At 40.5% G+C, this 24,369-nt stretch overlaps 1 protein-coding gene across 2 annotated transcripts in view; it reads right to left on the bottom strand.

Moving 5' to 3' along the window:
• Positions 1 to 541: 541 nt before the first annotated feature.
• The window catches only part of RANBP17 (RAN binding protein 17), a 116,370-nt gene continuing 92,542 nt past the window's right edge, over positions 542 to 24,369 (bottom strand). Inside the window, exons 12-15 of one of the 2 annotated variants that reach the window (XM_008577560.1) lie at positions 8,704 to 8,730; positions 5,189 to 5,287; positions 3,021 to 3,148; positions 542 to 951 (exon numbers count right to left, since the gene is read on the bottom strand). In XM_008577560.1, the coding sequence (XP_008575782.1) occupies positions 855 to 951; positions 3,021 to 3,148; positions 5,189 to 5,287; positions 8,704 to 8,730 (351 nt within the window). In that variant the 3' untranslated portion in view covers positions 542 to 854. Of the gene's footprint in view, positions 952 to 3,020; positions 3,149 to 5,188; positions 5,288 to 8,703; positions 8,731 to 24,369 lie in introns of those variants that run through there. The other variant, XM_008577561.1, reaches the window with a different exon arrangement.

The raw sequence follows: 24,369 nt of genomic DNA, 5'->3' as shown, positions 1-24,369 counted from the left end.
AACCCTCGGTGTTGCCCCCGCACCTCGCTCAGCCAGTGAGCGGGAACCGGTCCGTATGTGGGATCCGAACCCTCGGCGGGAGCGCCGCCACGCTTCCCAAGCGGCGCACTAGTGCAGTGCGCCACCGGGCCGGCCCAACCACGAACTTCTTACTGGGGCTACATATGTCCTTCTAGAGAAATATCTCTGCAGGCAGTAATTGCATAGCTTAATTCTTCTAGACTGAACCACTTCAGATTTATGCCAGGGAAAAGCAAACGTTGTTTGTAAGTCATTTAATTGTGTTACTGTCTCTCAACTTTATCAGATACAGCTGAGGCAGAGAGGCCTGTGTGTGGTCCTGTGGGATGCTCTGTAGTGCTCCCAGGCTCGTTCTAAATGCCCACAGCCCAGAGTCCCTAATGCTGCTTCTTCCAGACTCATAACAAACTACTAATTTAACAGGTTCCAATGGTATTTGTCTCAATCCAGAATCCATGTTGAAGGCTGCTTCTCCAACAAACTGACAACCTTGATTGCAGAACCATTAACTAGTACACGCTTAGGCGCAAACCTGGTTTATTATGTTCTTTGGTTAAATATTGTTTACATCCTTTCAGAGCACTATGAGAACAAAGATAATGATATCTGGTAGAAAGACTGAAAACACATCCTTTGCTTTCTCAGAGCAAAGGTTGAATTTACAATGTGCACTATTATAAATTCTTATAATTAGGCCAGACTTATAAAAAGGGGCTTTTTTGTTGGTTTTGAAAAATAGATTCCCCTGGGCTAGCCAACATCACTGTCCTGGGACCCAGACCTTCAAGAGTCTCTTGATAAAGGCTGCTTGGCACATGGTGAAAAAAGTTGGATCAGCTCATCATGTCCAGATTGCACAGTTCGGTGTTGCCATCACTGCGCAGGGCCTCTGCTACATCTCTTCTGAAGACGGATAGGTTCTGGGTGAACCTGTGGAAGGAGGAGGGAAGGGTTGAAGGCAGTCATAAGGCCAAGCCTACATGAACCTCTGGATAAGACAAAGTTCAGGACCTTGAAGAGGGCCCCTCCAGGAGGAAGGCTTTAGTTTGCAGCTGAGCTCCTACTGCCTCACTTTCACCACCAATACTGTTCTGCCACTAGTACTGTCCTCCCCCCATCCCTTCTGGGTAAACAAGGGTTACCACCAAATCTACTCTGGCCATTTCAATGGTTGCATTTTGTGATTCTACTATTTGAAACACTTTTTAAAAGTGTTTCATACATATATGGTAAGAAATGTAAAGAACCAAGCACCTGGATTGAGTTTACATATAAATTCATTTAATCATCACAAATCTTCCCAAAGGCAGGTATTAGTATCCTCATTTTACAGATGAGAAAACTGAATTTAGTTGTTGAAAAAGAGGGGGTACTGTGTTAAGACTACCTGCATTCAAATCCTGGCTCTACCACTTATTAGCTAGGTGATCTTCTATGAATACTTCTTGATTTGGTGCCTAATATGAGTAGCTACCTCAAGGGATTGCAGTAAGTGAGAATTTTTTTTTTGTCCTTTTTGAGACCGGCCACACCGTGCTCAGCCAGTGAGCGCTGTGAGCGCACCGGTCATCCCTATATAGGATCCGAACCCATGGCGGATTCCTGCACCCTCCTGAGTGCGCCACGGGCTCGGCCCATAAGTGAGAATTTTTTGAGTCAGTTGAGACAATGCCTGTAACACAGGGCCTGGCACAAGGAAAACAATCATTCCTTGCTGGCTATGACTCTCATTAAACTAGGAGGGCTGCCTGATACCATTTCATAGAGCAGCTAGGAGGCAGTGCTCAAATTCCCAAGCCTCAGGTGAAGCAATTTCCCCCCTGAGGCACCTAGGGTTTCCCCTTCATCCAAGTATTTTCTGCTGGCTTCTCAGGTTGCCCCTTTCTGTCTGATAAGAGGATCTTGGAGTGACATGAACAGACAAGGCAACATATCTGCAGATCCCATCTGACTTGGCTTTGAATTACCAAAGCCCAGGCTGTTAACTCCAGAATACATTGTGGCTATTGAGATGGCTGATGATTTGCATTTCAAATGGTGCTGCATTTGAATGCTACCACATTTATAAAAGGATGGTGTAGGCAGTTTTTTCCTAAACACATTTTCTTTCTCCATCAATCATTACTGTTTGTCTCCACTAGAATATAAGCTCCATGAGGGCAGAAATGTTGAACAATCAGTTTACCACTAGTACCCCCAATGCCTGCACATAGTAGATTCTCAATAAAGTTTTGTGAACTAACTGAATGACTGAAGGAAGGAAGGAAGCCCTAGCAGATAAATTTGGGTTCCTCTAATTGTCATGTCAACTGCAATAACAGCCTCTCTTAAAGGACAGGCAGAGGAAGGAACTAATACTTAATGTGGGTCCTATATCCCAGGTACCATGCTTTACTACATGCTGTCATTTAAATATTCCAATCAATTATTATCATCTCCATTTTACCGGTGAAGAAACTGAGGAGCAGAGAAGTTAACTGCCTCACTGCAACACAGTCTATAAAGGGTAGGGATAAAATTTAATTGGGGTCTGTCTGACTTCAAAAGTCTGTGCTTGTTCAAATGTCAGGAAGCCTTCCCTCATCTTCCATAGCAGATCTGAGCTTTCCTTCTTTTGACCTTTTCAATTAGTTATTTTTCCTATCTCTCCTGTTGGATTATAGACTGCTTAATGGCAAAGGCTGTACTTTATTAATCTCTTCATCTTTGTAAAGTGCCTAGCATGATGCTTGGAAGAAAGCAAATGCCCAGTAATATTTACTGAACGGAACTTAATTGAGTCTAGGATCACAAGAACAGCCACAGCTGTGGTAAGCAAAATTCAGTTATTTACTTTTTTGGTGGCTGGCCAGTGCAGGAATCTGAACCCTTGACCTTGGTGTTACCAACATCACGCTCTAACCAAGTGAGCTAACTGGCCAGCCCCTGACAATCCAGTTATTTTCAATAAACCTGGAATGTTCACCTCCCCCAGAGGAGCCCTACTGGGCAATGCTCACCTGTCTCTGTTCTTGATAGACAGGTTCTGCTCTACTCCTTCCATCAAGTTCCTGAAGCACTGGGCAAGGACCTCCTGCTTGCGAAGAGACTGGCTGTTTATCAGACTTGCTCTCAGTTCACTGAAATACTGTTGGGAGACAGAATAATGTCAGAACTCTGACTTCAAACCTGGCTTGAAAAAAGCTGGTGGGAAGAGGGTTAGACCAGCTCTGATCTACCCAAGGCTCATTGACAGTCAGAGGAGTTTTTGTCCAGGTCCACTTTGAACTTTAAGCCTTTAGAGAAAACCTAAGCAATAAAGAAAGTCCTAGGTGTAAAGTGTATTATCCCTTTCTCATAAAAATCTCTTGCTATAATTGTTCTATTGTCACTGCTTAGGCTGATGGAGTCCTCACCTCCTCTGTGGGGGACCAAATGTGTGGTCTTCCTGACTCTTATCTCCACTAATCACAGAATGGCTGAAGAGGAATGGCCCCCCAGCCTGAGGGCAAGAACTTAACTAAAAATGCCCAGAGAGCACTTTGAGTGACTGAAGGCAAGGCCAAAGGTCTCTCCTCAGGCCTCATCATCGTTCCTAGCTTCAGTGAATCACTTCTCAGCTCCGGGCTTTGTTCCAAGTCTCTGTCCTTGTGGGTTAGAATGGGTCTGCTGTGCTGAAGCGGCTTGCTTAGTTCTGGAAGAGCTTTCTGGCACTAAGAAAAATATCTGTCATACCTGGTCACAAAATAACTGCACAGCCCCTTCTCCTCTGCTGGGGTCTATGGGCTTTTACACAAACACAAGCTCTTGATGCTAAACACAGCTCCTAATCATTGGAAACGACCTATTTTCAGCACAAAGACAACATATTACCAGTCATGTGTTTATTCTTCCAACCCCAAACAGCATGGTATTTAATTTCCATCATACATTACAAACAGCTCACATCAAAAAACACACATAATTAATATGTAGTCAGACTAATACTTAAATACTATATATCAGAGGCATTATACTTAAACCACAATGTCTTCTTGAACAAGATTGGGAATGCACAAAACTACTTATTTTTCCCTTTTATAATGATGCACTGACTCATACCAAATAGAAAATTATTAGTTTTTCATCTCAAACCATGAAATATTGCCTCCATCAGTAAAGTATAATATTGTGATGTCATAAGCTTTTCCTAAACACTGAATTTGCCGTTATTCCCTCTCAATCATTTTAAAAGAACTGCTCTCTTTTATAGAGCTTGGATTTAAATCACAATAACACCAAGGGAAGATGAATGACACTGCTATTGAATGTGGCTAAAATTGGATACTTCAGCACAGGTGAATGATGAGACAGCTCTTCTCTTTTTGATATATTTTCTTCTTCTATTAGTTTCCTTCCAAGGTTGGGATTTTAGTTTGAATTTTAATGTATGCAGCTGCCTCTAATCTCACTGTCTTTTCCCCCCGTACTATCTTATTGTATAGACAATTCATTCTCCCAAGCTGTAATGCACTGGTCCTACTGACTGCTGGGGAGATAGGTGTGGGTTTGAGAGGAAGCTGGAGAGGCTTGGGAGGCAGTCCAGGACGGGGAAGGCACTTAAGGAGTTGGAGACACATGCTCCCCAGATGAAGGGTGACAGCTGTCTATATGAATCCCTGACTGGCTGCTGCTGCTGCTGCTGCTGCTATCATCTAGGGAAGTGGGAATCCCAGATATATTTACTTCTTTTTTGGTGGCTGGCTGGTGGGAGGATCCAAACCTTTAATCTTGGTGTTACAATACCAAGTTCTAACTGACTGAGCTAACCAGCCGCCCCAGAATCCCACATAGAAAAGGAGGCCAAGGGAGGAAGCAAAAAGGGTTGTTGCTCAGAATTCCCCTGGAACTGGGAGGAGGAGACGGAGGGCAAACTTGAAACACTACTTAGCAAACCACCTACCCAGTGTGTGGGGGCTCTGGGTTCCAGAAGAGCTAGTCTCGAGGCCTATTTAACTGACAAAGATCTGAGGCCCTTGAGGAAGGGTCTTCTGGGGGAATGTTGCCTTGCCATAGAGCTATCAAGGTCCCAGCTCAAACTCAGTTGGCTCTGCTCCTCTGTCCTTTATCATCACAGCTCACCCTGGTGTATAGCTTCTATCTCCTCCCGGGGACTACCTCCCGAGGATTTTCCTGCAATCGCACTTACCTTCTCATTGAGCAAGATGAGCCCCAGGAGAGGCCTGGATACTGACCATTGGTTCCGACAGTCTTCAAAGACAATGGTATTCATGAGGACAGACATCATCTGGAAGACAGAGCCACAGGAAGACTGGGATGCCTTGGCTCAGAGTTCCCCTAATCCCAGGTCTTTTATGTGCTCACCTACCACCCCTCCATCTTGTTAACAGTCATGAGGGCTCTTCCTAGACAAACAGCTTTGACTCTAGAAGCCTATAATGCTGCCTGCAGGAACTCTTGGCTAAGACGCCCAGCTCACTGCAGAAGAGTTTCCACCACCAAAAGCTTTGATGAGAACCTTCTGGGTGGGCAGAAGTCAGAGGTCACAGGGGCAAGAGGGTCAGTCCTCGCCTCTCAACTCTGATACGCTTTTCTCTATGCAAGGGCACAATGAAAAGGCCCAGCTCACTTTCCTGTCTGAGTCTCATTTCACCAAAGAGGTCATATTATGGAAGGGCAACATCTCTCCATGGTACCTCTCAGAGAGAGAAAGGAAGAGGACACATTCCATGTCATCTTGGAACATCGTGTTTCTCACTGGCTCAGGTTGTTAAAGGTTTCTCATTCATTCTTTATTCATTAATTCACTTACTTACTCATTGACTTCTGCATATACATACTAATCCATTCTCTTAAATTCAAAATCTATAAGACACATAGGAGAGATAAGAGAATATAGGCATTTATCACAACTTCTGTCCTTAAGGAATTTGAAGCCTCCTGAGGGAGATCACCCAGAAGAGAAATAACAGGAAACAGGGCTTGGCAAAATGCTATGGGCATGCAGAGCAGAGATGGATGCCTCAGGGTCTTTGAGGAAAAGTCAGGGAAGACTCCACAGAGAAGGTAACATTTAGGGAGTTCATCACATATGTGTTCTAAGCAGAGAAAGCAGCAAAAAAGGAGTGTGGGAATGAACACAGTGGGTTCTACAATGGTAAGGAACTCAGCGTGTGGCAGGAGAGAAGAGAGAAGGACCAGAAGTGACACCCCAGTGCTAGGCTGGAAGACTATGCTGAGGAATCTAGACTTCATCCTGATGGCAGTGGGAGGCCAGTGATGGGTTTGCAGCTGAGGTGAGACATGCTCAGATTTACATTTCAGAACAATTCCTCTGGGGATATGTACAATGTGTGCTGTGCAGGTGAAACTAAAGGAGGGAAGCCAGGGATGAGGCTGCTGCAATAGTCCAGGCAAGTGGTTACGAAGCAGGTTTCAGACACTTACATGGAGCTAATGATACAGTTTCTGCTTCTTGAACTCTTTACCCTCCCACCTCTAAACCCTTCTGTTCCTGCAGCTCCAGAGCTCCTTTCCCCAAAGGAGGACAGGATAAATGGCAATTATGTGGCAAAGAACACGACACACACCACCCCTAGGTGGGCTTTGGTGACTTGGCTTGCTTTGGAACACATCTGGTTTTGTCCTTTGGCATTTTTTTGCAAAACAATTTACCCTGTGATCCCAGGCAAGTTACAGAGCCCTCTCTCCATGTCTCAGTTTCATTAACTATAAAGAGGGAAATAATAATCCAGCACAAGGAAGCTCTGAGAATCAAATGAGATGGTGTACATAAAAAATGTTGCAAAGAGTGAAAAGTGCTATAAACATTTAAGGTATATAATAACAATAGTAATGAGCTTTTTTGCAGCTCTAAACAGCCATCCCGTACATCATCTACATAATCATCATCATCATCATCATCATCATCATCATCATCATCATCATAACAATTAGGCTGGGTGAAATGAAATCTGCCAGTTCCATATGTATTGTATGTCCAGTCTCTCTGGGGAGAGGCTAGGTCTTAAGACTGGCTTGTTGAACATCATTTGCAGATCACATGTTTTCCATGTACAATTTAACAAGCCACCCAAAGTCATAGAGCCACAAATTAAATTGACAAGCAAAACTAACAGACCCATGGAGACAGTCTAAAATATTATGGGTTTCACAATCTAAAGGCAGAATGGATATTTTAATGGAAAAGATTAAAGTTAGAGGCACCAAATTCCTTCAGTAACTGACAAAGCATCCTGAAGTGATGTGCCAATTACTTTATAGGGTTCTCCCGTGTATTCATTTGTCTGAATGCATGTATTTATGTCTGTAATAAGTAAGGGGTTGTTTGAATAAAATACTTTTCTAAAAATAAATTTGGCTAAAAATGAGTGATTTTTTTTTTTTCTTTTTTACTCTTCCGGAAATATGGAAATCATTTTTTTCTAATTCCTTTGGGGCAAATTCCTTTGGAGAAGGACCCGTACCCATATGGAAGAATACTGAGTGAAATGCTTAAATACAGAATCTCTTCCCAGGTAATGTGAAATCTCTGGCAGGAGGCTCTCTGTGGGTAATGACACAAATAAGTGAACACTGAAAAGAGAGCTCTTGGCAACTCTGCACCAACCCAGCCTGCAATAAGCCACAAAGTACCACCAGTATTTGGTACAAGGAATGGCTATATGAGCTGGGGTTCTACTCCCTGAACTTCTGCTCACTTCCAATACTGCCACAGGGATGGTGGGAATGGCTATTTCAAAATTACCCAACCCAAAGTTAATTTTCTAGGGCCCATCTACTGCATTCCTAAGCAGCTATTCTGTCAGACCAGGAAAAGACTCATTTTGGAAGGGGAGTTGTGTGACTTGTTCCACTTAGGAAAACCATACTCCACACTGCCTCAGGTGCTTCCTCATTCTCCTTCTTACTTCCCAGAAACTTTGGCAGAGGTTTGTAGGAAATTTCTCTCAATGAAGAGAAACCAACATGGTGTGGTAGGGGCAGGCTTTCGAGTCAGTCAGAACTGAGCCCAATCTGGTCCTGCCACTTAACTTGGAACACTGGGCAAATCATTTCACTTCTCTGAGCCTTTATTTCCTTGCATATAAAATGGAAGACTATAACAACTACTTTTAAGGGCTGCTGTGAGGAATGACTTCCTGTATCAAGCATTTTGTACTGTCTGTCACATAGTAGACATTCAATATAATACTCCTTTTTTCCAACTCTGGCTACCCTCCGTGGCCTAACCCAATGGTATTTCATGGCTCAAGGAAGTACTCAAATTCATGTCTTGATTAGATATAGATAAATGAGATTATAATCTCCTCACAATTATATAAATTCATTGAGGGTTGCAGTTCAAATAATAACTTAAATGGGAAAGAGTCCAGAACGTATCCCTATTTAATGGCCTGGCACATGTATGACTAGGGATTTTGAATCAGAATGTTTCTATTGTTCTGGAAACTTGTAATCTTCTAAATAAAACACAAAAGTACTCTACAAATATCTGACCTGGAAAAAATAAAACAAAACAATGTTATGTGATCTACATCTTTCTTCATGTCCCAGCTCCTCTCCTATTTTTCTACCCTAATATGAGATATAAAGCACAAGCACAAAGCAAAGCAGACTTTTCTCCCCAAATATGCTGGGTTGCAGTTTCTCTACAGTAAGGTGGTAACTAAACACACTCACCTCAAATGCTTCCTGTTTTATCTCCTGCTGAAATAGAATAAGCAAAATTGTGGTTTATGTTGGATGCTTTGCTTCTAGACAGTGAGTATGTACTTTTTCTAAGGAATTTGGATACTCAGTGGATCTAGAAGCTGGCTAGAACAGGATGGCTGGAGAGATGTGAGTATAGACTAAGAGAATGGAAAAAGCCAGCTTGAATGAGTGCAGCTTGATGAGTGGAGGGCAACAGCAGTGGAGTAGGCAGACTAGTCTGCAAACTCCTATGGTGCTGGGATCATGTGGGACATTTTTCTTTCTATTCCCATTGCCTAGTACGGCATCTGGCACACATCAGAGGCTTAGGAAATAGCTCCTGAATGAAAGGATGAACACATAAATGAATAAATGGAATGAGTTGGGAAGGATGAATGAAAAGTATCAAGAGCTAAAGTATAAAGAGCTACAGAGCATTGTACAGAAAACAGAGAAGTTCTGGCTTAAACTTGAAATGGTCAAATATCTAAATTAATACACTATTCATTTCCAAGGATCTTATATTTGTGTAAAGTCTGAGAACTCTTCTAAGCCACTGTGTTGTCCCTACAACCAGCAGCTCCAGGGAGAGCCATCGTGGGGGTTTTCAGGTTACAAAGGCTGAGGCACCATCTTTCCTAATGATAAATACATCCACTTAAGAGTAAGCTGTGCTTCATGATTTTCTCACCGCCCAACAATAATAGCTGTCTTTTATGAAGAGTCTTCTGGATAGTCAGCACTCTGCTAGGTACTTGCAAACGGTCTCTAATCCTCAACTAACCCTGGGAAGGGGATATCGTCCCCATTTTATAGACTGAGGATCTGAGGTCCTGAGCAAGTAAGTAACTTGTTCAAGGTGTTACAGTTATGAGAATGTGAAGCTGAACCAGGATACGTGCACAAGTCTGCCTGAGTCCATCATGCCAGCCTGCTGCCTGCCACCCTCAGACTGTCTGTGAGTGAGGACCAAGACCACCAGCAGTGATCAAAGCAGTATGACTGGCTCCTACTACAGACTTCTGTAGGACTGATGGTGTGACAGTTAAGGCTCATTTCTGGGCATGGCTCATTCTTCTACCTTCAGCAGACCTCCTAGATGTGTTGCTCATGTGACTCTGTTCAGCCACTCTGCCACCTGCTGATGAGTCAGGCAGCCACTGAAATTCCTCCCAGAAGAATTCAGGGCAGTGGTTCCTAGGGAGTTCTAAGCAGACCTTCCTGACTCCCACCTAAAGCTTTTATAAATTTCATTAAAACATTTTCAGACTCTGAAGATGAACAACAGCAGACTTAATATATTGTCTCTGAAAAATGGTCCATTGAACATTTTTATAAAAATAATTGTTTCCCTCCCACCAAGAGTTCAATGTACACAGCAATTTAAGACCACAGAAAAACTTAGTAAATTATGCTAATTTCCTTTGAGTTACAGTATTCCCTATAAAGTTAATATTTTCCATTGTTAATGTTTGAGCATACTGAATAATATAACTAAAATATTTCATAAAGTTCTAAGAAATAGGAGAAAAAATCCAAACTCCTTCCTCTGGTTCCCTATTATATCATAAAGACAAAACAGTCTGAAATGATGGTATGAACCCTGGTCCTATATGGATCATATTCTACATATACTTAGAGAACTCCAGCTCTTCTGTCTCTATCCCAGCCTCTTTGCTCAGGGTTGCATGATATTTTAGTTACACTGCAACTTTGCTGCCTCTTGATCAGAGAAACAAAAAATGGGAATAAGAGTAACCTGCTTTGTTCAAAAGGTGGTATAAGGTGGGGCCTTAGAAGGAGGCTTTGGTTTAGACAAAAGAAGGACAGACCAAAAAGACAGACCAAAGAAAGTGTGAGAGACCAAAGACAAAGCATCCTTGTGCCTAGACCAAGATGGGGATATGGAGGGTGGAGAGAGGGGCGAGGAGAGCAAAGAAAAGATGATCACAGCTGTGCCCAGGAGGGTATGTACTGCACAATGAAGTGCCTTAATCTGTTAATCTTAATCTGTTATTCTGTCTGCCTTAATGGGAATAGAGGTAGCATACAAAATTATCTGTGCTCTGGCCAAGCTAGATTGTCCTTGATTGTGATGCAATGAGTTGGTGATGTTTTGAGGAACAACTAATAATAAATGCATCAAATTCTCAAGAGCTACTTCTGAGTCTCGGGAATCATTTGGCATACGTGATTGATTTTTCAGAAGGCCATAAGAGAGGAAGGGGAAGCTTGGCCCTAACAACAATAAAAACAACAAAACAAACAAACAAACAAAAAAACATGATTGCCTGGATAGTGCAGTAGGATTTGAAAAAGCAGAGAAACTTTCTACTCATCTCCACAGCAATTTCTCTAGACCCTGTGCCCTGGTTGGAGATCCATGATCAGGGAGAATATGAATGCTGCTGAAGGAGAAAAGTTCCCAGATTTTCAGCGCTTGTGGAAGTAAATAAGGGAGTTTCTGTCATTACCAAGCACTATTCCTGAGGCCCTGTGCACAGCAGATACTGAAATGTGATCCTGCTCAAATCAGACTCTAGTCATCTTTAGGGAAGAGGAATCAATTGGTGTTTGTTTGCTTTGTCTACCTATGTGATATTAGTGGAATGATATGAAAAATGAACATAATGGCCACATAAGCATATATTTAGTTATATTTTCTTGCTTGGATTAACTACACCCCATCATCTAAACTGCATTAAATTTTAAAATATCTGTACATATTAAGCACATTCCTAAATGCTTATAGTGTTTTTGCAACCTCATAATAGAAGTATTTAACATTTTAAATGAAAAAAAGAAAAGTCAAATGAAATGCAAGATGAGGTGAGCCTCCCTATTAAAGAAACAAGATTGCAATCAATTATGGGTGACCCATTCTTCCTGGGAATCATCTGGGAGGCTCTGCCTACTAGACCTTTGCACAGTGTTAGCCTTGCTCTAAAAGAAAAAAAAAGCGTCTTACCTCAAAGACACCACAGACTAATAAACTCATCTGGCTTTGGTCATATATTAGCACTGCATGCTTCCACATCTAACTAATCATACCCTCCTCTGCAGCCCACTCCTTACAGAAAGTTATGGGATGCTTAGGTTCCAAATGATAAATTGCCTCAAATGCTTAAAAACTTTTCCAATCATTGTAAAATGTAAGAAAAAACACAACCTAGTCTTGCTGTTGTTTCCATTTTCTCCATTACCAACATTACCTCTCATTCTCAAAACATTCATTTTAATCATAGTTTATCAGGGAAAGAATTACCTGCCAGTCTCCTAGCTTATAAGATGATAAAGTTAGAATGAAACTTCAGGATTAATTAATTGAGAGTACTGCATGTAATGTGTCTATTCTGAATGTTATAGCACACATCACAATGAAAAGAGTTTTATTTTCCATGGTTGAAATAAATTATAATAAATAATTCATTTCAATGGCAGAGATGTACTGGAGAGCAACAGCAACAAAATTGACTATACTACACTGTGAGTCTCATTCTTGAATCTTCATTATCCATTTGAAACTTTTTACAAGTAGTAAATCATATTTCAAGTGGCTGCAGATCTCATAAAGCAGCTTGCTGCATTAAAATAAAACCAGAAAACCTGGGGCATTGGAAGACTGCACGGTTTTGCCACTCAGCACTATTTGTGAAACTCTTTTTCACTCTTATCATGCCAATATCAAACAGAACACCTTTTAATTTGATGTACAAATTAAGCCTTACCTGTCAAAAATACCATTTAAATTTCCTCTGGATAGGAATATTGCAGAAATCTGTATGTTGAGAAATAACTTGCAATTCCAAAGCCATTTTCCACTAATTTTTATTCACGTGACATAGTTATTTCTAGTTCATGTTACTGCCTAAACGACTGCCACATAGTCAGGTTCTAGAACATTTAATGGTCTATACCAGCCTCTGGGGGTCCCCAAACTAGAAAACATATGTGTGCAAGATGAAGAGAAGTTAACAAAGGTATATGTGCTATGATTCTGTCTAAAAAGACCAGTCTAGGGCCGGCCCGGTGGCGCACTGGATAGTGCGCCGCTTGGGAAGCGCGGCGGCGCTCCCGCCCGAGGGTTCGGCTCCCACATACAGACCGGTTCCCGCTCACTGGCGGAGTGAGTCGCGGGAGCAACACCGAGGGTTGCGATCCCGTTGCTGGTCCCGGTCCGGTACGGGGGCGACACTGAGGGTTGCGATCCGTTGCCGGACACGGAAAAAGACAAAAAATAAAAAAAATAAAAAGACCAGTCTGTCTCCATAGCATAGGTCATATTTGAACTGAATCTTAAAAGATGCATATATCATCACCCCCGAAGGATATATTAGGAAGAGGAAATAAGATGAGAAAAGGCACACAAGACAGGGCTTGGCATGTTTGAAGAACAAATAGCCCCTGTACAAAAGGCTTTTTTTTTTTTTTTTCCTTTTTGTCTCTTTTTTACTGACCGGCAACGGGATTGCAACCCTCGGTGTTGCGCCCGCACCGCGCTCAGCCAGTGAGCGGGAACCGGTCTCCACATGGGATCCGAACCCTCAGCGGGAGCGCCACCGCGCTCCCAAGCAGCGCACTCTCCAGTGCGCCACCGGGCCGGCCCTACAAAAGGCTTTTGAGAGAGACCTTTTGCATGGCAGGAGGCAGAGCTGAGTGTGAGGCACAGAAGACTGGGCTGGGTCAAGCTATAAATGGCCTTTTACCCCATGCTAAATACAGAAATGGGTTTGCGTCAGTACATAAAGGGCAGCCTTCAGAGAATTTTTAAGGAGGCAGTGACATGATGAGGTCTGCTATTTAGAACAATAACTAATGAGGTTCTGGAGAATGGCAAGTATGTACTGGAGGCAAGGTAATGTGTTTAGATGCTACTGCAAAAGTTCAGAGGAGAAATGACAAGGGCTTCACAGAGACATGTCTCTGGTAGCAGAGACAGAGAGAAATGGTCAGAATCCTTGACTACATACCCCATTTTCTTCCCTGCCAATGAAATCTTTCTAAGAAACACAATCTGATATTGATGCTGCAGATAAATTCAGAGCTTTAAGAACACGGCCTCAAATTCAAGACTTCCAATGGAGAGAAGGGGTTTGATGCCAGATTCCTTTAGAAAAGCTAAATGTAGTGGAAAAGTGGCTGCTGTTTAGCATTCCAATAGTACAATTAACTTTGGGAATAAATAGCAATGAAATAAACCCTAACCAGGGTACATATACATGCACGACAGAGATGACTACAAGCACATGTTTACATCAAATATTCAGTGATAAACTCTAACTGGGGCCATTCAAAATCAAGGAAGGGAGCAGGGAAACAGCATGCTGTTTTATTGAACAGTCATCACAACATTTCCCAATGAATATCGTATTTCACAACAGAACAACATAGGCATAATGGCACAAGGGCATCTTATGCAGTCATCAAAGCAGAGTGCAATGAATATTGTATTTCATAATAAATATATTATCCCTATAGTAGGAGGTTCAAAGTTTCATTGCCTCTCATCTGTCACTACATTCTCCCTGATTTCCTGAAGGGATTTGGTTAAATGGACCTAAAAATCTCCATAACTACCAGTGAAGGATTATTTTACTTATCATGTTCAAAGGTTTTCATACGGGGAAAAAGACAAATTTTTGTGGACAATTCATGGGGAACCTCAGAAGCATTTTTCATTAAAGATTAGTCTAAAGTTTATATTTAAACCACAGAGGATGGCATGCTACCTTTCAGATTTGAGGGGTTTTATTTATAGATGTCTAAATGGCACAGAAAAGTGCTGGCCAAGAGGCTGGGGAGATAATTCAAAGATGCTACTAAGATTTGGAAGCTCTTTTCCTCTAATAATTATACAAGAGGCCCAAGGAAAGATAGTGACTAAAAGTACTGGGAACAAAACCTCATTCCTCGATTTAGTCAAACATTTACTGATTACCTACTTTGTGCCAGGCTCTATGTCAGACTTGGGATGTACAGATGAACAAATCACAGTCCTAACCCTCAAAGAGCTCGCAGTCTAGTAAGAGAGGAGCTACACGGTATATAAACAATAATAGTACAGTATAATAAGTGCCACAAACAAAAGCCTACACAGGAGGCTTTGAGAGATGAGAGGAGGCTGACCTACCCTGCCTAGGGATGGGAGTGGGTGTGGGGGTCAGGCAGGGAAGACCACCGTGCACTTTTGAATCTGTCATAGAGAATAAGCAAAGTTTAACAGGTAGTTAAATGGGAAGAAATGCAACCAGGTGCAAAGGTTTGGTGAAGAACTTGGGAAATTACAAGCACATCTGTGGGACTGGAGAGGATGTGTGGGGAGTGCTTGTGGCAGATGAGGCTGATTAGGTAGGCAGGGGCCAGATATTGTGAAGGGCCTAGTAATATGTGCTAGAGAACATGGATTTTTATTCTGTAGGAAATGGGGTGCCAGTAAAATTGAATGAATCTTTCTGGCAGTGATGTGGTAGTGAACTGCTGATATAACCATTATCCATAGCATTTGAGCCTTTGAGAGGTCTGGGCTATCTGATTTCTCCCCATTTCCTGTTCTAGGACTGGGAAGCCACAGACACATAAGGTTACCTGCTTGACTCCTGTGTCTCAGTCAGCTCCTCAGTTTCTGCCTTGCTGGCTCCATTGCCAGTATTCAGAAATGGCACCAACGTTACTTCCCTTGACTCACAGCATATAACTTAATAGTGTCCTCTGTTAGGAATCGTTCTCATTGTCAGGAAGCTTTTTATTGATGTTCAACCTTCATTTTCCCTTTCTTAATATTATCCCATTATGCCAATACTCCATTGTGCCATGCTAAGTAATTCCCTTTCCTCTTTGGCATTTACATCTTCCAAGTATTTATAGACTTATCAAATGCCCCATTTAGTTGTCACTTAGGCGAGCTATACATATTTAGCTTCTTTAATCTGGCCCCATAAGCCAGCCCTTCCACTCTCCTAAATCACTTGAGTTACTTTCCTTCAGATTTCTGTCAATTTGTTTCCAGCCTCTCTGTAATGCAGGAGTCTCAGGAAAAAGATGGGGTTGGGGAGGAAGGGCTTACTCTCTCTCTGGGATAAGAGTACATCATTTGCCTAGGGTGGAAATTCTGCCCTTAAAGTACAGGCTACAAAGCAGGCCAGGCTTCTGGAGGGACTATGAATTCATCTTGTTATCTACAAGGTTTCTTTGACCTGCATACATCTCAAGTCAATAATGTTCTATTTTTTTTGGCAGCTGGCCAGTATGGGGATCCGAACTCTTGACCTTGGTTTTATAACACTGTGCTCTAACCAACTGAGCTAACCGGCCAGCCCAATAATATTCTATTATCAGCTCTTCTTATATGCTAGGTGCACACACATAACACATACTTACTGAATACCTACTATGCACCAGATACTGTACTAGGGACTTTTCCTTCCTTCTTTTTCCCTCCCTCTTCCATTTCTCACACTCACTCATCAACGAATAATTGACCTCCTTCTATGTGTCAAGCAGTGTTAGTACAGAATTGAATAAACTGTGGTCTCTGTGGCCTTGAGGAGCTCATGTTGCGTAAGTATTTATTAATCTTGTATTGTCTACCCTTCAAGTTGTTTCCTTCCAATCTTAAGGTTTTCAAGAAATCATCCCTGAATATACTTATCTATAATTGGTGCTTTTAGTTCCCTGAGTGAAATTTCTTTATCCCATCTAAAATGGGATGCCATATTACATATGGTCATTAATACAGAGCTCTTGCTTAGAGTTTTCTTTCTGGTGGGCTGCCTTGGGACCTAAGAGATTTCTTGTCAAGCCTTGCACTTTCCATTGCTGTCCTTCCTTGCAGTTTATTTAATGTTCTTTGTTCAAAGGACCTCAACTTAGTACACACATGAACATTTTTCTTTTCCATGGTACCAATGTTCCAGGTTGTAGAGTAGGCTGAAGCAGGGATGGAAGGGAGAGAATCTAAGACAGTGAGTATTAACTAAAGTCTTCAGGAATCTGGGCATGAGACCATAGGAGGGAGTGGTTTAGCCATCTGACCCTGGGGGCCAGTTCAAGTAAGCTATAGAATTCCCCTGGTTGAGGTGCTGTTATCCTCAAAGAGGTGAAATAACTATTCCAAAGACACATGGTTAAGGAAGAGCATAACTGGTATTCAAAGCCAGGTCTGTTGACTGCAAAACTTGTCTGCTCTGATTGTTGTAAAATAGAAAATCTTCAACAAATACTGAGAATTGCAATAAAAAACTTTGAAAGAAGGATGGAATTTCAGTAGTCTGAAAGCACCCGGATTACATTCTTCTAAGTATGACAAGGGATACAGAATTATTAAGCAAGAGTTTTTCTGGGTTGCAAAGCATTAATTCATGAAAGGCCAGAGGATTAGGGAATCTCTTTCTACCTTATTCTTCAAATAGTGATCAGATTGAAAACAAACAAGAAGTCTTCCTTAATATACTATATAAATTCACAGCTCCATCAGTGGCTGCTGCTGGTTAAACTTTCAAAAAGTTAAAGATAGAAATGAATATGAAAGTTGAATTCACATCTCCAGCACACTAATATACTTTGGGAATCCCATTATTTATTCTGCAAGTATGTGAAAAACCAGTAATAATTGTAAAGGAAATAAATTATGCTGTTGCTAAGCCAACCCTCACATTATACTATGAATTCTTTCAAGAAACTCAAAGAGCTTATAATAACATTCACAATGCCACTCAGAGAAATGAAGGCAGGAGAAACCTGCCATTTACCCTGCTGTCTCCCTTGGCCAGGGATGAAGGGGTAAGAAGAAATGCCAAGAAGAAAGGGTAGGTTAAGGTCTTGAGAAGCCTTGGAGTGGTGAAAACTATATGAGATCTAGAGACAAGCAGCCTTGGTTATAATATAGGCACCACTATTTACTAGCTGTGAGACTGTTGACAAGTTATTTCACCTCTCTGAATCTCTGAATAATTCTTCCATATAGTTGATGTGGGATTAAATTTGTTGATATATCTATACTCCCAGGTTAAAAAATACTCATGTTGGTCTTATCTACCCATTAGGGCTGTTGTGAGAATTAGAAGAGACATTAGGTATGAAGACATTACACAAATGGGAAAAATTATGAGATGCTGTGGTTTGAACGTGTTCCTGCAAAAGCATGTGTTGGAAACTTAATCCCCTTTGCAACAGTGTTGAGGTGGGACCTTTAAGAGGAGATTAGGCCATAAGGGCTCCACCCTCATGAATGGATTAATGCCATTATGTCAGGAGTGGGTTCCTTATAAAAGAATGAATTTGGCCCCCTCTTGTGCACACTCTCTCACCCTCTCTTGCCCTTCTACTGTTCACCATGGGATGACATGGCCCCTGGATCTTGGACTTTCCAGCCTCCAGAACTGTGAGCCAAATAAATTTCTGTTCATTATAAATTATCCAGTCTGTGATATTCTGTTCTAGCAGCACAAAAAGAACTAAGACATGAGGTTTATTTTCATTCTTGCCATTGCAAACTGTTTCCTGGCGAATGCAGAAGAAATAAGTGAGAAAAAAGTCAGTTTGGGTCCAAGAGTCAAACTCACACCACACCATGCCCCCACCCAATCCAGTTAGTGCTTGTGATTTTGAGAATTCTTATCGCAGTAAGAACTCTAAAAAAGGCAAAACATATGGATGAGACTAGAGAAGACCTCAGTAACCTGGCTGAAGTCGTGGCCTTCAAAATCAAGTCATCTTGTGAAAGGAAGTCTTGTGCTTGGAATCTCCTGGAAATAACTTTTCACATTTATAGGTATAAATAGCAGGGATACTTTTTCCTCAAGGACCTCCCCAAGTGACTGGTGCCTGCATACTGTTTTTCAAAGTGAAAGAAAGTCATTTTACATATTTGTTTTACAACTTCTTTGTGTTAGGTGAGTCTATATTCATTGATTCACTTTGTCCTCACAGCTCCCTATGTCTGAGTCAAGAATCTTTTGGCTATGAGGACAGAAACCACCTCAGATAAAACTTAGGCCTAAAAGGGGTAGCGTGAGGACCCCTAGACTAGGCAGTGCAGTCAGGTCTCTCAGGAGTTTGGGACCACGGACAAGGTGGCTGGCAGGATCTTTCTTTGTCTGTCTGCCTCTCTCTTTGGGACTGCTTGGTCTCTGATTTGAGACCCTCTCAGCATGTCTGCTTCTTTTTTCTCTCTCTACAGACTGGCTACTTCTCTGAGCATATGGCAGGAAATAGCTGCCCCATGACTCTTGAATTTCCAAATCTTCAATTTAGGTGAGGACTAGAGGCTGACCAACATCTTTTAAGTGCCAATTTCTAAATCTAGGGAGAGACTCTAGCTGAGCCAGCTTGGGTCAAGTATTTATCTCTTGACTAAACAGTTCTCAGAGAAAGGAGTACTAAGCTCAATCAAGGATTTATAAATGAATGAATGTGTGTTTCTCCTCCTGCCACTCTCCCATCCTTGCCAATCCTTTTTCTACGCCATTTAGCATAGTGGTTAAAAGCACAGGGTCTGCTATTTATTAGCTGTGTGATATTGGGTGAGTTATCTAACTTCTTAGAACTGCAATTGCAATATTTTGATATAAAATGGAGATAAAAACACCTACCTTACGGAGTTGTGAGATTTAGAAATATATATGTTTGTATGTATGTCTATGAGTATATGTAAAGTGCTTAGCACAGAGCCTAGCGCATAATAACTGTTTCTACTTGTTTTTCATCATAATCATTCATCACTAAAATTCTCTGTTTTAGTCCTTCTGTAGTGGACCTCTAGGTCCCAGCATCCCTGCAGGTAATAAGGCTTCTGTTACAGGATGAAGGAAAAGTCTAAATCTTCAAGAAGGAAGAATTAAAGTTCTTCTATTTTGGAGTGGTAGCATAAGAAACAATCTTTTCTGGCCAAGGTACCCATACAAATTTAGGATCCTTCTGATAAGTCCTGGGCTAGCTTGAGTGTGACAAAAGAAGGTGATCTTAGGTGTCATCTTCTTATGTCATAGAAACACCACTCAGAATAGAAAGACTGCACTTGTGTCAAAACTTGTGAGTGCAAAGTAAATCCCAAATAACTTTCGTTTGTGAAACACGGATAAATGCTGCTATTTGTGCCATATTAGCATAAAAATGCAGATATCCTCTGTAGTGCTTTCTTTTTCTGAGAATTTTTTAGGAAAAAACACCCCAAAACTAAAAATCACTAAAAGTCAACAGACAAAACCATCCCTTTTGAATACAGATTGTTAAAAACCTCCTCAGAGTTGGTGTACTTTATTTATGGGTTAGAAATTTTCCTTGCAGAGGTTTTTAAAAAGCATACACTTATGAATTCCTTTTATTCTCAATTTACAATGACAGCCAATTATACCAATCACTATTAATGAAGAGGGTAAAAACCGTCTTGTTTGCCATTTGCCATACTGGGTAAGAGGCTGTTATAAACCTGTGAAAAGCTGTGTTTCTCCCAGAAATGTTCTCTGCTTTCCATGAGTGTGAAGAAAAAGGTATGGCTGCTCTTCATTTTTCACAACTCCTCTGCTATTCTGAGAACATTTGTTCTCAGCCTAATAGCAAAACTGACTGTGTTAACCTGAAGATAAAAGAACAATGACAGACTGCAGTCACTTTATTCATAAAGAAAACATTCGGAGCCCCTGGGAATGCCAAGTCAAGCCACTGGCACCCATGACTTCATACTAAGTCACAAACTACATCATATTTTTTAGTTTGAAGACAAAGGCTAATGGACATGTAACTTGTTTACTCCAAATTCTTCTTTATGAAGAGCTGGCTTTTTTTTTTTTTTGGCTCCTTGGAAAACATTATAATTCCCCTATTCTATAAATATACAAATATAATTGTAAAATGACATCATTCAGTTTTCATTTAATTACCCTGAAATGCTTTCTATTTAATATTCATTACTCAAAAGCTAATTTAAAAGAGAAAGAGATGCGAGTTATTCAAAAAGATGTACTGTCATTCACAGCAATAGTTATCTAATATACAGAAGTTAATAAAGTAGATTAATCTACAAGTCCCTTTAAGCCATTCCTGAGTTTTGAACAACTGCCTCTTTGACCTTTCACCTTCATGCTGTGCACCAGTAGCAGGTGCCAGCTGTACAGAAATTATGGCTGCCGCATTTGGACACAAAATCTTTTCTTACTTTGCTTCTGACCAGCAGCTGACCCTGTAGAAGTGATTGTTTCTGGTGCCGGCCTAAAGGCTACATAAACCAGTAGCAGATAAACAAAAGGCTACATATACCAGCTGCCTTGCCTAAGGGTACCATCCTAGCCTGACACCTCCACTTCTTCTCCAGCGTCCCAAATTGCTCCTTGTTTGTTTCCATACATGCATTTCATCCTCGTTATTTTGTGTGAGGGGTGGGGTAGGAGAAAACCCCTCAAAACAACAAAAAAATCCTGCCTTCCCTCGAACTTGACTTTTGAGTATTACATGTCAAACTGTGCCATTATAATGCTAATCTAGGCCTGATTTAGCAACTTTAATAAGAGGCTAAACTCTCTTGTAATTAGATAATAAAATTTTATTATGTATTTTAATATTAAAAGTCTTAAAATCAAACTCTTCAAATCATACACTGGTAGAAAACTAAGGTACTTAAATGTCATAGCCCCAGAAAGTGGGAACCTGAAAAAAGCACTTTGTGGGTAATTTTTCATTCTCAGAAATGTAAACATGGAATTCCTATGTGGTGGTAGTGAAAGCTCCAACACTCTTAATTATGGGCAGAGAAGAATGAATCTATTCAAGTATGAAGCACACTGTACCATTTCCAGTAACAGCATGAGATGACTTTGACAGTTATTTCTTAGATACAAATTACACAAGTATAAAAACAATCCCTGTAATGATTAAATGCAGTTATGTACATAGGAGGATACCAGTGCAAATGGTAACATATTTAAATAGATTTTCTTCATTAAAAAAATTATATATGATATTAAACCATCAATCACTGCTGAGGCACAGGAGTTTAAATGTATTGTCACTGGCTGAAATAAATGACTTGGAGACTGGATTCTGGCTCACTCAATATGGTGTCTTTGCTGTTGCTTAGTCACCCAACTCTCTGCTGGTTTGGGCTACATCTGGTAGATTCCATCCCTTTCAATTAATAAGGCAAGTTATGCCATCAATGGATTACATCCTTAAACTGTGCTTAGAGGTAGAGAAACACATGTCCTAGTGGTGGTGGAGGGGATTCTCAGTTCTGCTAACCATTTAGAATGAAATTTTCTTATGGAATTTCACTGGGGTTATTCTATAGTACATTATAATATAATCTTATCTTAGCATTACCATTATGTAGTAGCCTATGACCATGCTAGACTTGATATCTAAAACCACTGCCTGCAAACTGTACTTCTGAAAATTAATTTTTGGGGGGGTTTGTTTTACAGACATTTGTTGACCATCATGAGGTGTCAGGCTCTGCTAGGTGCTGGGACAAGTATGAAGACATAAGAGATCTTTGAGAGAAAAAAAGACACTCTGTAAAAATGTATTCCTATGGTTGCAACATTAATATGACGATTTATAAACCAAGAATAAATTTCTATTTTAACTAGCTTTTCTGTTTTAAAATACTGTTTTTGTTACAGTTGAAAGTCACTCAACAAATATTTCTAACAGAAATTAAATCAAAATGGCAAAGATATAGTTAATAACAAAGGATGTGGATTAGAATCATCCTTCTAAAGATGGATTAACAAATAATTTTATAACAGATAAAATGCCATTTTAATTTTAAAAACTAGTGTTTTTCTATTTTTAAGATTATAAACATTAACTTTCTAAACTGATCTTTGGTAGCTGTGGTCACAAATTTTTCATTCTTAAGAGGTTTACTCCCTTTTGGGCTTTTATTGCCTGGTTGTCCAGCCCTGGCTCTCTTAGATATTCCAATTTGATCCTTAGTTATTAGATTGTGTACACACACATACACATGACCAAACTTTACTTTATTTTTGCCTCAAACAAACCTGCTTATTTTGAAAATAAAAAAAGTTTGGAAAAGCCTTAACTGAGTTTCATTGCCTATTTATTGCATCCCCTCAGCATGCAAAGACACAACCCAAATGTGATAAAATACCCCCTTTAAGTTTCAGTAGAGACTTAAGTATAGGAAAAGTAAAAGCAAAATAAATTTAAAAAATAAGTAAAAATAAAATAGCTACATCCTTTTAAAACAACTAACCAAAAAAGCATGCTTCAAAAATTATTTAAAAATCAGATGGATATAAAAATATCACTGTAGCAGTGCTACATCAGATAGCTATGAGAAATATAAGGGATCATACATTAGGAGATCTTAGTTCTGAAATTCCTTAAGGTAGCATAATAGGTGGAAAACTGGTAGGCAGACATACAGTGTTGGCCTGCCAAGTACCTTTATATTTCTTGTTTTGTTTTAAATTTTCAATCAGTAGCCAACATTTAAAAATCTAAATTTCTGGCTTCTCTTCAGGGGAAAAATTTCAATTTATCTGTTAACACTGGGTTTTACCTTTTTATAAGGCAACAATTAGCTAGAGCCGTGTTAAGGATGCCCCCTTTAGACAGATTTGTGTACTCAACTTTATGTTTCTTTCCAGTCTACCTCACTGAAGTTGTTGGCTTGGCCCACAGGCAATTAATTAATTAATTAATTAATTAATTAATTAATTAATTGTGATACCTGGTATAATGTATAGAAAAAAAAAGAGGGAGGCTCAAAGGAACCCAGGTGTCAGATTCAGACCTTAAGAATGATCACTGAGAGAGCTAATGGTTTACTAGTAAAAATTTCCTTTAGAAAAGAGAAGGAATGAAAGAGGTGAAAAATGGCATTCTATACTGATGAATCAGTGGTGAGAGTCAGGATGAAGCACAGAGATGTGCTGGGTATGGCAGACAGAGGCAAAGCACATGTTGCTTCCCTACCTTCATTTCACAGCTGCCATATTGATTCTATTTTAGAGAAATCAGGTTAAGTAAACCTCAACAAGCTACCCCGAAGGCATTAAAGAAAAGTCACAAAAGAACATCATGTGACGGTTATTCCATTAGACTCGGACCTTCTCAAGGAAACTATCCTACTAAATTTTATACCCTCGGTGTCTGGTTTTAGAGTTAGTAAGTGGGCATGGGTGTAGAATAAGAGAGAGGAAACCGGGTTAACCGTGCCTTAGTGGTGATGGGAGCCACAGGGCTTATTCTGCACCAGCTGGCAAAGAAACCTCCCTCTCCCTTGCCCGCTGCTTCTTTGGGTCACTACCCATCTGTTTTGTCCCGGCTGCAGTGCAAAGTTGGGGTACAGGATGACTGCTGTAAATCATTCTACCTTAAGGATGGCCCTAGTAGGACTTATTAAAAGCTCAACTTGCCTCATTGTAAGTGCTTAAAACATACATGTTCAGATTAGAAGCCACCAAACAAACTAAGGAGCAGATAGTTTTGTGGTTAAGCATGTGAACTTGAGAATTAAACAGACAGGCTAAAATTTTAGTTCTTCCACTCACTGACTTTGTGATCTTGGGAAAATTACTTAATCTTTTTGTGCCTTACTTTCTATACCTGTAAAATGGTGATGATAGCACTACACCTTCACAGAGATACTGTGATGATTCAATCAGATAACGCATATGTAAGGAGCTTAAGCTA

This window comes from Galeopterus variegatus, unplaced genomic scaffold (assembly GCF_000696425.1).
Source record: "Galeopterus variegatus unplaced genomic scaffold, G_variegatus-3.0.2 Scaffold1540, whole genome shotgun sequence".
Lineage (NCBI taxonomy): Eukaryota > Metazoa > Chordata > Mammalia > Dermoptera > Cynocephalidae > Galeopterus > Galeopterus variegatus.
The sequence above is the reverse complement of the archived record's forward strand: the minus strand, read 5'-3'. Positions and strand labels throughout refer to the sequence as shown.